Source organism: Trachemys scripta, chromosome 1 (genome assembly GCF_013100865.1).
Source record: "Trachemys scripta elegans isolate TJP31775 chromosome 1, CAS_Tse_1.0, whole genome shotgun sequence".
Taxonomy (NCBI): Eukaryota; Metazoa; Chordata; order Testudines; family Emydidae; genus Trachemys; species Trachemys scripta.
This window is the reverse complement of record NC_048298.1, coordinates 121198875-121211537: the sequence shown is the minus strand read 5'-3', so window position 1 is coordinate 121211537 and position 12663 is coordinate 121198875. Positions and strand designations below refer to the sequence as shown.

General features: G+C 40.9%; 1 protein-coding gene across 13 annotated transcripts in view; it reads left to right on the top strand.

The window, feature by feature from the left end:
* SHISAL1 (shisa like 1) overlaps positions 1-12663 on the top strand; it is a 110699-nt gene that overhangs the window by 40285 nt on the left and 57751 nt on the right. For 12 of the 13 annotated variants that reach the window (XM_034783771.1, XM_034783799.1, XM_034783714.1 and 9 more), the window contains exons 2-3: positions 7207-7306; positions 11159-11372. In XM_034783771.1, the coding sequence (XP_034639662.1) occupies positions 7240-7306; positions 11159-11372 (281 nt within the window). In that variant the 5' untranslated portion in view covers positions 7207-7239. Of the gene's footprint in view, positions 1-1016; positions 1414-7206; positions 7307-11158; positions 11373-12663 lie in introns of those variants that run through there. The other variant, XM_034783745.1, reaches the window with a different exon arrangement.

Sequence of the window (12663 nt, the reverse complement as noted above, 5' to 3'; positions counted from 1 at the left end):
AAGGAAAGGGGTCAAGGGATGTTGTTAAAACAAAAGACTTATGTCATATTTTACATCTCAAATCTAACAGTTTTTCCTTCTTTTCTTTATCTTTAATAAAAAGTGAAAAGGATGTTTAATGAGGTGTGTGCCATGGTACTAAGCATGCTGAGGTCTCTTAAGGTCTGGGGTTTGGTATACACTGTTAAATGTCAGACAGTGACTGGATTATATTAAAATCTTTGGCCCATATATTCCATCTAATTCAGTGGTCTCCAACCTTTTTACACAGAACATCACTTTTTGAATGTAAGTGCAACCCAGGATCTACCCAGCCTCTTCCCCAAAGCCCTGCCCCACTCACTCTATCCCCCCTCCCTCTGTTGCTTGTTCTCCCCCACTCTCACTCACTTTCACCAGGTTGGGGCAGGGGTTGGGGAGGGAGTGTTGGCTCTGGGTTGGGGACGAGGGGTTCGGAGTGTGGGAAGGGGCTCCAGGCTGAGCCTCAAGGAGGGGGTTGGAGTGAAGGAGGAGGTGAGGGATGCAAGCTCTGGGAGGGAGTTTGGGTGCAGGAGGGGGCTCCGGGCTGGGGCACAGTGTTGGGATGCAGGGGGGGGTGCTGGGTCCAGGAGGGGGCTCAGGGTTAGGGGTTGTGGTGCGGGCTCCTGCTGGGCAGCACTTACCTCAGGCAGTTGCTGGGCAACAGCGCGGCGGGGCTAAGGCAGGCTCCCTGCCTGCCCCGGCCCCATGCCACTCCTGGAAACAGCCAACACACCCCAGCGGCCCCTGGGTGGGGGCATATGGCTCTGCGTGCTGCTCCTGCCTACAGGCACTGCCCCCGCAGCTCCCATTGGCCGGGAATGGGGAACTGCGGCCAATGGGAGCTGCAGGGGTGGTGCTTGCAGGCAGGAGCAGAGCGCTGATACCCCTGCCCCCGCAAGGGACCGTGGAGGCGTGATGGCTGCTTTCAGGAGCAGCATGGGGTTGGGGCAGGCAGGGAGCCTGCCTTAGCCCCGCTGCACCACCGGACTTTTAGCTGCCGGAGATTGTGATCGACAGGCAGAGGCTCCAGGATCGACCAGTCGATTGCGATCTACAGGTTGGTGATCACTGATCTAAACTAATACAACAGCTCCCTCAATCTTTTAATATAAACCATGTTTCCCTATCTTTTAATCATTGTCATGGCTCTTCTCTTCTCTGCAATCTATCAACATTCTTCTTGAATTGTGGACACAAGAAATGGACATACTATTCCAATAGCAGTCACACCAGTGCCACATACCTGCTTGATATTCCCCTGTTCATACATCCAAGGATCGCATTAGCCATTTTGGCCACAACATTGCACTAGAGCTCATGTTCAGCTGATTATCCACCCATACCTGCAAATCTCTTTGAGTTACTGCTTCCCAGCATAGAGTCTCCCATCCTGTAAGTATGGCCTACATTCTTTTTTCCTAGATTTATGACTTTGCAGTTGATCTTGTTGAAATGCATATTGTTTGCTTGTGCCCAGTTTACCAAGCAATCCAAATCCCTCTGTAGCAGTGACATGCCCTCTTCATTATTTACCACTCCCTCAATCTTTATGTCATCTGTAAAATTTATCAATTGTGATTTTATTTCTTCTAGGTCATTGATAAAAATGTTAAATAGAATAGCAACAAAAACAGGTCCCCTTTGGACCCCACTAAAAACACACCTGCTCAATGATGATGCCTTGTTTGGATACATCTGGAGATGTATCCATTTAATGTGTGCCATAAGTTGATTTTGTATCATTCTAGTTTCTTAATCAAAATGTCATGAATTAGCAAGTCAAATACCTTACAGCATTGTAAGTATATCACATTAACACTGTTACCTTTATCAACCAAATTTGTAATCTCATGATAAAATCAAGTTAGTTTGACAGGGTTTATTTTCCATAAACCCATGTTGATTGGCTTTAGTTTTATTACCCTCCTTTTTCTTTGATAATAGAGTCCCGAATCAGCCACTCTGTTATCTTGCCTGTAATCTATGTCAGACTGAAAGGCCTATAATTACCCAGGTCGTTCTGCTTACCCTTGGCACATGAGCCTTTTTCCAGTCCTCTGGAACTTTCCCAGTGTTCCAATACTTACTGAAAATCAACGTTAATATTCCACAGAACTCTTGATTAGCTCTTTTAAAACTCTTGGATACAAGTTATCTGGACCTGTTAATTTTAAAAATGTCTAGCTTTTGTAACTGGTGTTTAACATCATCCTGAGTTACTGTTGGAATGGATAAGAATGATATGGCTACATCATCTGGCTTTTTCCCAAATACAGAACAGAAATATTTATTGAACACTTCTGTCTCATTTGAATTATTATTGACAGTTCTACCATTTCAATCTTGTAATGGATCAAATCCATTTGTTAGGATTCCTTTTGTTCCTGATATACTTTAAAAACTCCTGATTTTCCTTAACTCTCCTTAAGTCTTTTTACTTCCTTAATCAATTTTCTACAATTCCTGTGTTATATTTGTTACTATCAACTTCCCCTTTCTTCTAATATTTTTGCATTTTTATAGCAGCTTTTACTTCTTCTCTAAGCCAGGCTGGTTTATTAACCAATCTGGCCTTCTTTCTCATTTGTGGCTTTTGGGGTATATAGTAAAATGTTCTTAATAAGTACCCAGTTATTGTTTGCATTTTTCTGTTTAAATTCTTTCTCCCAGCAGATTTGACTTATAATTGATTTCAGGTTAGTAAAATTGGCCCTTTGAAAGCAGTTTCAAACAATTATATATGACAATTTCCTAACTCATAGTTAGGACAATTTCCTAACTTATATATAAAATTGATTTGGATTTTATTCTATTTGCACATAACAAACATAATCAAATCATAAATCACTTGTATCTAAGTTACCTCTAATTTTAGTTCTCTGACCAGTTCCTCTTTATCTGTCAAGATGAGGTCTAATATAAAGTCCCACCATGTTAGATGTAACCCTTTTTGAGTTAGGAAATTGTCATATATAAGTATTCGAAATTCCAAAGTTGTTTTCTTAATACTGGCAGCATGAGACCTCCATCTTAGGTCACCCAAGTTGAAGTCCCCTTTTGCATGTGACCATGTGTGAGAGAGATTTGGTGGTCTGTAGAAGACACCAACTAGTTCCCCATCTTGTGCTTTATCTATTAGAACATTTATCTATCCGCATTCAAGAACATTTGCTTCTGAGTTGTCGGTGATAAGTAGTAATTTTTTTTGACATAGTATGGCACTCCCCTCTCTCCGTTTCTCCACTCCATCCTTCCAAAATAGATTTAACCCATTGATTTTTAACATTCTAGTCATGCCAATCATCCCATCATGTTCCAGTAATACCAGCTAGATAAAATTTATGCTCACAACTGAGCAATTCCAGTTCCTATTGTTTATTATCCAGGCTACTAACATTGGTGAATAAGCAATAAAAGAATTTCTTCTCTTCATGCCCTTTGGTGTCACAGCTAATGTAGTACTAACTTCAGATGTACTGCCACAAAAGACAGGAGAGGGTGTACTGCAGCACTCTAGGTACCAGGCATAGGGTCTACTCCCATTGACATAAATGGCAAAATTCACTTTGAGGCAGATCCTCAATGACAGTCAAAGAATGCTCAGATTTCAGAGTTGCAGCCGTGTTAGTCTGTATCCACAGAAAGAATAGGAGTACTTGTGGCACCTTAGAGACTAACACATTTATTTGAGCATACGCTTTAGCCCACGAAAGCTTATGCTCAAATAAATTTGTTAGTCTCTAAGGTGCCACAAGTACTCCTGTTCTTTTTAAAGAATGCTCAGCACAATTGATGGGGTAGAACAAACATGGATTTAAGATAACTTTTCACTCCCCCAATCTTGGGTCTGGGCTGGGCTGGACCAGCCTTAGACATAAATTAAAGCAGCCTTTTTATGGCGGCTGCCAGGTGGACTGCCAAGGAACTGGATAGGTGAACGAGCTTGCAGGCAATCAAGCAGAGCTCCATCAGAGTCAATGGACATTTCAATTTCCACAAATCGGCAAATTCTGATCAAAAAATATTTCATTAAAATTTTTCCGACTAGCTCTGTTGTCTAACCCACTTTGTGAACTACTGCATCTTCTAATGTATTGGGTTTTCAACCTGTACTCTGTAGACTATGTCTAAAATTTCCAACGGGGTCTGTACTGCCATTCAAACTTTTTTAGGGGTCCGCAAATGAAAAAAGGTTAAGAACCACTGTTCTAATGGGATGAACCTACGTGTTGCGTATAAGTATTTAAATGTAAAAATGATTGATTTATTTTTAGGGCTGTCAAGGAATTAAAAAGATTAATCATGATTAATCGCACGATTAATCACACTCTTAAACAATAATAGAATACCATTTATTTAAATTTTTTGGATATTTTCTATATTTTCAAATATCTTGATTTCAATTACAACACAGAATACAAAGTGTACAGTATTCACTTTATATTTTTTTTTATTAAAAATATTTTCACAGTAAAAACCAAAAGAAATATATTCATCTAATACAAGTACTGTAGTGAATCTCTTTATCGTGAAAGTTGAAATTACCAATGTAGAATTATGTACAAAAAAACTTCATTCAAAAATAAAACAGTGTAAAACTTTAGAGCCTACAAGTCCACTCAGTCCTACTTCAGCCAATCGCTCAGTCAAACTAGTTTGGTTACAATTTGCAGGAGATAATGTTGCCCACTTCTTGTTTACCGGGTCACCTGAAAGTGAGAACAGGAGTTCGTATGGCACTGTTGTAGCCGGCATCGCAAGATATTTACATGACAGATGCGCTAAAGATTCATATGTCCCTTGATGCCTCAATCACCATTCCCAAGGACATGCATCCATGCTGATGACGAGTTTTGCTCGATAACGATCCAAAGCAGAGCAGACTGACATATGTTCATTCTCATCATCTGAGTCAGATGCCACCAGCAGGTTGATTTTCATTTTTTTGGTGGTTCGGGTTCTGTAGTTTCCGCATTGGAGGGTTGCTTTTTTAAGACTTCTGAGAGCATGCTCCGTACCCCATCCTGATCAGATTTTGGAAGGTACTTCAGATTCTTAACCCTTGGGTTGAGTGCTGTAGTTATTTTTAGAAATCTCACATTGGTACCTTTGTGCTTTGTCAAATCTGCTGTGAAAGTGTTCTTAAAATGAACAACATGTGCTGGGTCATCATCCGAGACTGCTATAACATGAAATATATGGCAGAATGTGGGTAAAACAGAACAGGAGACATACAATTCTCCCCCAAGGAGTTTAGTCACAAATTTAATTAATGCACTATTTTTTTAATGAGCATCATCAGCATGGAAGCATGTCCTCTGAATGGTGGCCAAAGCATGAAGGGGCATAAAAATGTTTAGCATATCTGGCATGTAAATACCTTGCAACACCGGCTACAAAAGTGCTCTGCAAACTCCTGTTCTCACTTTCAGGTGACACTGTAAATAAGAAGCAGGAAGCAGTATCTCCCGTAAATGTAAACAAACTTGTTTGTCTTAGTGATTAGCTGAACAAGAAGTAGGACTGAGTGGACTTGTAGGTTTTAAAGTTTTACATTGTTTTGTCTTTGAGTGCAGTTATGTAACAAAAAAAATCTACATTTGTAAGTTACACTTTCACAATAAAGAGATTGCACTGCAGTGCTTGTAAGAGTTGAATTGAAAAATACTATTTCTTTTATCAGTTTTACAGTGCAAATATTTGTAATAAAAACATAATATAAAGTGAGCACCGTACACTTTGTATTCTGTGTTGTAACAGAAATCAATATATTTGAAAGTGTAGAAAAACATCCAAAATATTTAATAAATTTAAATTTGTATTCTATTGTTTAACAGTGCGATTAATCACAATTAATTTTTTGAGTTAACTGCGACTAATTGACAGCCCTATTTATTTTAACTCATTTTAACTCCCGTAGTTCTTCCACACATAGTAAAATAGCCCAATTTGCTGACAGTATTCCACTGCCTGAGGCATGGTCTCTTACATTACAAAGTTTGGTGTGAATAGCCAACCAAGTACTCCCTTAGGCTCACCTCTACTTAGTGCTGTAGAATATAAAGGGTATATATAACTCACACTGTTTAATGTAGCTAAATAAAAGGATAGCATATTTTAAATTTTCTTATGGGAAATGTGTTTTTCCATGCAACGGTTGTAGTGGGAATAAGACAGTTTTGTTTTCCCATTGTATTACTCTAAACCAGTGGTCACCAACCGGTCAATCATGATCGACTGGTTGATTCTAGAGGATCTCCCAGTCGATCGCGATCTCTAGCAGTGTAGTGTGGCTGCCACTAAGGCAGACTCCCTGCCTACCCCGGCCCCATGCCATTCCCGGAAGTGGCCAGCGCAGCCCTGTGGCCCCGGGGGCGGGGGGAGCCGGGGTCTCCCTCTGCGCGCTGCTCCTGCCTGCAAGCACCGCCCCCACAGCTCCCATTGGCCAGGAGAGCTGTGGGGCGGTGCTTGCAGAGAGGGGCAATGCATGGAGCCATGTGCCCTCTGACCCTCCTTCCCTCCAGGGCTGCAGGGGTGCGTTGGCCCCTTTTGGGAGCAATGTGGTGCCAGGGTAGGCAGGGAGCCTGCCTTAGCCTCGCTGCACCTGCCGCCTACTGGGAGCCACCAGAGGTAAGTGCTGCTCAGCGCGAGGCTGCACCCCATCCCTGAGCCCCCTCACAGAGCCAGCACCCCATACCTCCTCCTGCACCCTGAACCCCCTCCCACACCGCAAGGCCCACCCTGTGCCCCCTCCCTGAGTCAGCACCCCAAACCCCCTCCTGCACCCCAAGCCCTGATCCCCCTTCCAGAGCCAGCACCCCTGTACCCAGCCCGGAGCCCCGCCCTGCCCCAGGCTCAGCCCAGAGCCCGCACCCCCTCCCCAACACCAGCCCCTACCCCAGCCCAAGTGAGAGTGAATGAGGGTGGGGGAGAGCAAGCGACAGAGAGAAGTGGGGATCGAGTGAGTGGGGCAGGGCTTTGGGGAAGGGGCGGGGCCTCAGGGAAGGGGCGGGGTAGATCCTGGGTTGCCCTTAGATTCAAAAATTGATCTTGGGCGTAAAAAGGTTGGAGCTACTGCTCTAAACCATTTTCTCTATTGCAAAGCTGTGTTGCAAGTACAGATTTAAGCAGATAAAGGTGAGATGATATTGACACCTAACTATGATATTGCATCTTATTAAACAGGTAATTCTCTAATGGATCAATGAAAACAAAACGATGACAAGTTGTGGTCAACAGTCCTTGAATGTGCTGATGGTTGTGTTCTTATTGCTCTTGTCAGCAGGTAATGTTTCTTCCAGAAATTTATTTTATGTGAGCTGGGCGAGGGGATGAATGGGTTAAAACTTCATCAAACCCAAGTGCCTACAAAACTAACGGTACCAGAAGTAACACTAAGAGTTGAAACAAAAGCACTGTGCAACTTAAACATAGAATCATAGAATATCAGGGTTGGAAGGGACTCCAGGAGGTCATCTAGTCCAACCCACTGCTCAAACCAGGACCAATCCCCAATTTTTGCCCCCGATCCCTAAATGGCCCCCTCAAGGATTGAGCTCACAATCCTGGGTTTAGTAGGCCAATGCTCAAACCACTGAGCTATCCCTCCCCCTTAGCTGTACATTTGGTGACAGGAAGCTAAAACAAGAAGAGCAATACTATTTCATTTAGGAAAGTAACACTAATGGGACACAGACAAGATAAACAGATTCAACATTTGACACTCAACTTTAATAATCATTTTCTTTACTATTTTAATTCTGAAACCATGTAAAATCAAACAATTCTGCCAAATGATCCACCTACTACAGACCTAGAAAGTAAGGTTGTATCATGTGTATTTTCACATTGGACAAAAGAGGATGTGTGTCTATGTGTATGGATCATGTTATCCTCACACTCTGCCTGTTCATATTCTTCTGCTGCTATAGTTAAGTTTACAAAGGAGTTCCAATTAAAAGAAGTACTTTTCACAGGCTCATAACTTTCAGAAACTCACCAGTTTTCTGAAATTTTTCATGTTTGTAATTCTGTCTGAAGGTGATTTACTCTGGGGAAGTTTAAGCAGAATCCCATAAATTTTTTTCCTATTTCTGTAACGGAGTAAAACGACATCCATCCCATTTTAAAATACTCTAACTGCACTTCTGTCATGAGGAATACAGCAAATACATTCAAATACATTTGAAACTTGGAATGGATTGATTGAGGATGAATAATAACAACTAGCTCTTATATAATGATTTTCATTCATATTTCTTAATGTGCTTTATGAAGTTAGATAAGCATTATCCCTATTTTAGAGATGGAGAAACTGAGGCACAAAGAGGTTGAGTGACTTACTCAAGTTTACACAGATAGTGGCAGAGTCAAATAAATAATCTAAAGGCAGGAAATGTGGGCAAAATAGGGTTGAATTTAGAACCTTTACTCTGCACATTGTTCAGGCATGCTGATAACCTTTAATTACATGATCATAAGTTATCCCAAATACACATGTCGACCTACATTGTAGGAAAAAATATATTAATATCTATCTCAGAAACAGCATGTCATATTAATAAAGACTATTTCATATGCATATGCACAGGGGATAGAGTTAAGTTCGTACCTCCGCCATAATGTTCATATTTACTGGCTTTTGAGAATTTTACTTTGCAACATTAATGTTATACCTTGACTGTTCATAAAAATGGTTCAGCTTTGTTTTGGTTTGAGGATAGATTTTATATGTCACACAAACATCTAGCCTCAAACCAAAACAAACCTGTTAGGTCTGAATTTAATATGTTTAGCCTTTTCAGCCCTGATACTGTCTCTTTGGAGGGAGGGGACATGCTGTCTGTAAAGAAATATGTCTTTGATTTTATCCTGTTTACATAGGATTTCTGCATATTACATAAATCATTGATAAATACCAGGCACTATTCTAGCATTTTATTTTATTTGTTTATGCATGAGTACCTTATCCTGTCATAGATCCTTTATTATTTTTTGACATTTCTCATTAGCACATAGGGCATGGTGATATGCTGCAGGATGGGTGTTTAAAATGATAATGGCAGCTTTAATTTATGTACCCCAGGTAGGATTGTCAAAAACACCATTGGGGATGGTGTTAACCAGTGCCAAGTACCTTTGAAAATTCTGTCCCCAGCCTTTACAAAGTATTAACACAATTGAGAGTGTTTTCTTGGCCTCCTTTCACATAAAAGGCAAGTTGCCTAAAACAATGGAGGCATGTTAATTTTGTAGCAGCATCACAGTAACAAAGGTCCATAGTAACTTTGTTGATATCCAAAGTAATTACAGGGCAACTTGTGTTTATCTATGTAATCAACTCAGATATATATATAATGTATGGCCTGTATGCCCCAGATTCTGTAAAGGGAGACTACTGGCTTTGCATAATTTGAATGAAAGAACTACAGGATGCTGCTTTTTACTGCAATTATATTAATTTCATACTTGAAGAGGAATGAAGACCTAATAGAAAGATTTCTACGTAAGATGGTGCCTTATTTCAAGCACCATGATCTATTAAAAAGTAGAATATAGACAAACAAGGATATTTGAAGATCATATCTAATAATCATTAAGGGCATAGTTTCTGATCACAACCACAAGGCACGGATAACAAAGACTGGGATGACAATGAACTGACAAGTCCCAAGTGTACAGTGCAGCAGTTCTGGGGACATGGTTTTGGAGAGCCAGGCAGACAGGGAAGCAGCAACAGTGGGGGGTAGAGAAACAGCTGGATAGGTCAGATAACAAGATGATGGGGTTGGTAGAAGAACCAGACCTAGACTGAGCAGCTTCAGCTGGGTTGGCTGGCCTAGGAAAGGAGATGCAGCTCCCTGCCAGCAGGCAGAAAGGTGTCTGAATAGGTGGAAATAAGAATGAAAAGGAGGGCCTACGGTAAGAACAGGCAGGCTAGAGCTCTGCTAGAAAAGGTGGTAGCAGAGTAGGAACATTGCAACTAGGGCTGGTCAGGAATTTTTTAACAAACATTTTTTTGTCATAAAATGCCAGTTCGTCAAAACTGAAACTTTTTTGCTGAAACAAAAGGTTCCTCAGCTCCAGGATGGAAGAGAGTGACCCACCACAGAATAGCCAGTAACCCACTGCTTAGAGCACTCTCCTACGGCCCAGGTTGAAGGCTCTGCTCTGCCTGATTTGGCCTAGTGGTTAGTCCGGGCAGAGCAGCCCTAGTGGCAACCCTTTGACCAATATGATTGAACTGGGACTACTAAGACTGTGATGGAGAGCAAGAAGATACAAAATTTAGGACTTATTGGTATTCACTAGTTTGAGGTGGCTGTACAAATAACTCACAATAAAGGGAGCCATGTATGCATGCTACAAAGAATATCTCCCCTGTCCGCTTTAACTCCTAAGCATATAGTTTGATTTAATTCAACTGACTGATGCTTTAGTTACAAAATAATGGGTTGAAACTCATTGATGAAGTTAGGGATGGTAGTGAAATTTTCCTGAGCTTTTAATTCCATGAAAAGTTTTGATATTTCAGATATTCACCCTGATTCAGGATAAAAATAGATGTCAAAATATCAGAATTTTGATAGAAAATGGATGGAAATTCTGGTTTTCGACCAGCTCTCCTCAGAACCTCGGAGTTCCACGGCTCGGCTGTGACCTTAATCCCAAAATGGCATATTCTTCCTCGCAGTAGATCATAGCAAAGGAGTAATGCCAGGATTGAAATTTACTTAAACTTAAATCTTAAACTAGCTTTTCTAGATCTTTGCTGATATCCCATAGTTTTAAAACTTCATAGTTGAAGATATGTACTTAAATATTTTAGTGTTCCCTGCTGTCCAAGATTGTGGTAGTTCTGGACAGCATTTCTTCTCTTCTGTTTAAAACATAAATGAATTAAAATTTAAAAAAGTCAGAAACATAGTAACTCAAAATGGAAAATATCACAAAAATGCTTTTCATGCTGTCAGTAGTCATATCAAATATTATGAGGTTGAAACTCCTGAAATACATGATTACTGTTTCTCAGAAGCCAGGAGAAATATTGTTTAAGATTAACAGAAAAATGAAAATGGATGTGACATGCAACTAACACATATGACTCACAAAGACAATATCAATCTTTGTTTTACAGCATTGTCTGCACATTTTCGTGTCTGTGAGCCATATACAGACTACAAAGGCCGCTACCACTTTGGTTTTCACTGCCCACGTCTTTCTGACAATAAATCTTACATCTTCTGCTGTCACCATAACAACACAGTATTTAAATACTGCTGCAATGAGACAGAATTTCAGACTGTTATGCAGATGAACCTAACGGGGAATGCAGATGGATATATGCATAAGTAAGTAAATGAGTTATAAAGTACTCTTTACCAAATTATTCCAAGTCTAATCACATAATGTAAGATATATTTAATGATGGAAGCAATTAGAATAATTGTACATACACATTTCATTCCTAGAAGCTCTTCTGTACAAGTCTACTTCTCATAAAGGGGATGTTTACCTTTGCTTCTATAGCTTCGATGCCCATTATATAAATTCCTAAGCGCATGTATGTAAATTTTATAAGCATATAGGCTGTTTCTCCCCTCAAAATTGGACAAAACCGTGTTTAAATGTGTATCTGAAAACCCCAACAAGTGATAGCAAGAGAAAGGCAAGTTGACATTTTTCAGATCATCCCAAATGTTTTGCATGGATAATTGCTATTTTGAATTTGTGCATGTGTTGCATATTAATGACTTGCAATCACTGAGCTTGATCGGCAAAATGCACTTGGTTGTTTAATCACCTTGTCTGCTGCTTGAGATCCTTTTTCAGATTCTCTTTTTAAAAGCAGCTCTGTGGCCTATTGTTAAAGATAGAATATAAGAACTTTTGCAGAAAAACTGACAAGGTAGTAAGTAGATCCTGAATTATGGACTGCCTATGCAGTGGGAGCAAGATTCTCAGGTCCAGACTGGTACTACTCAAGCATTCTCGCCATGATTGAATTCTCCTGATGGAGGGTGGAGCTCTCAACTGAGGTAAACCCAGCAGAGCCAGCTCCTGAGACAAGTGCCCCCCTCATCCTGGTTTAGGGGCAATGTCAGAGGAGGGAAGATTTCCGTTTCAGAAGGAGTGGTAGGGAGCATCATTGCACCAGTTTTCAGCAAGTGTATGATTCTTAGGTCTTGATCATGCACCATTGAAGTCAATGGGAGTTTTGCCGTTGACTTCTATGGGAGCAGGGGCAGTGCTGTAGGTCCCTTTGAGATTATATTCTCCTGTCATAAATTAGGCTATTTTAAGTCTCAGTGGTGCCCAGGCCAGCAGAATCAGAGAGCTAGATATGCCTCCTTAATAGCCCCCTCACACTACTGTACTGAGAGGGTCTTGTCTACACACAACAGTTGTACCACTGACTATGTCTGTCTAATTAAAACAGTACAATATCTCTAGTGTGGTCTCAGTTATATCAGTATTTAAGGTACTTTATCTCAGGCCGTGGCTACACTCGAAACTCCAAAGCGCTGCCACGGGAACACTTTGAAGTGCGAGTGTGGTGGTGCGCCAGCGCTGGGAGAGAGCTCTCTCAGTGCTGCAGGTACTTCACCTCCACGAGGGGATTAGCTTACAGTGCTGGGCGCG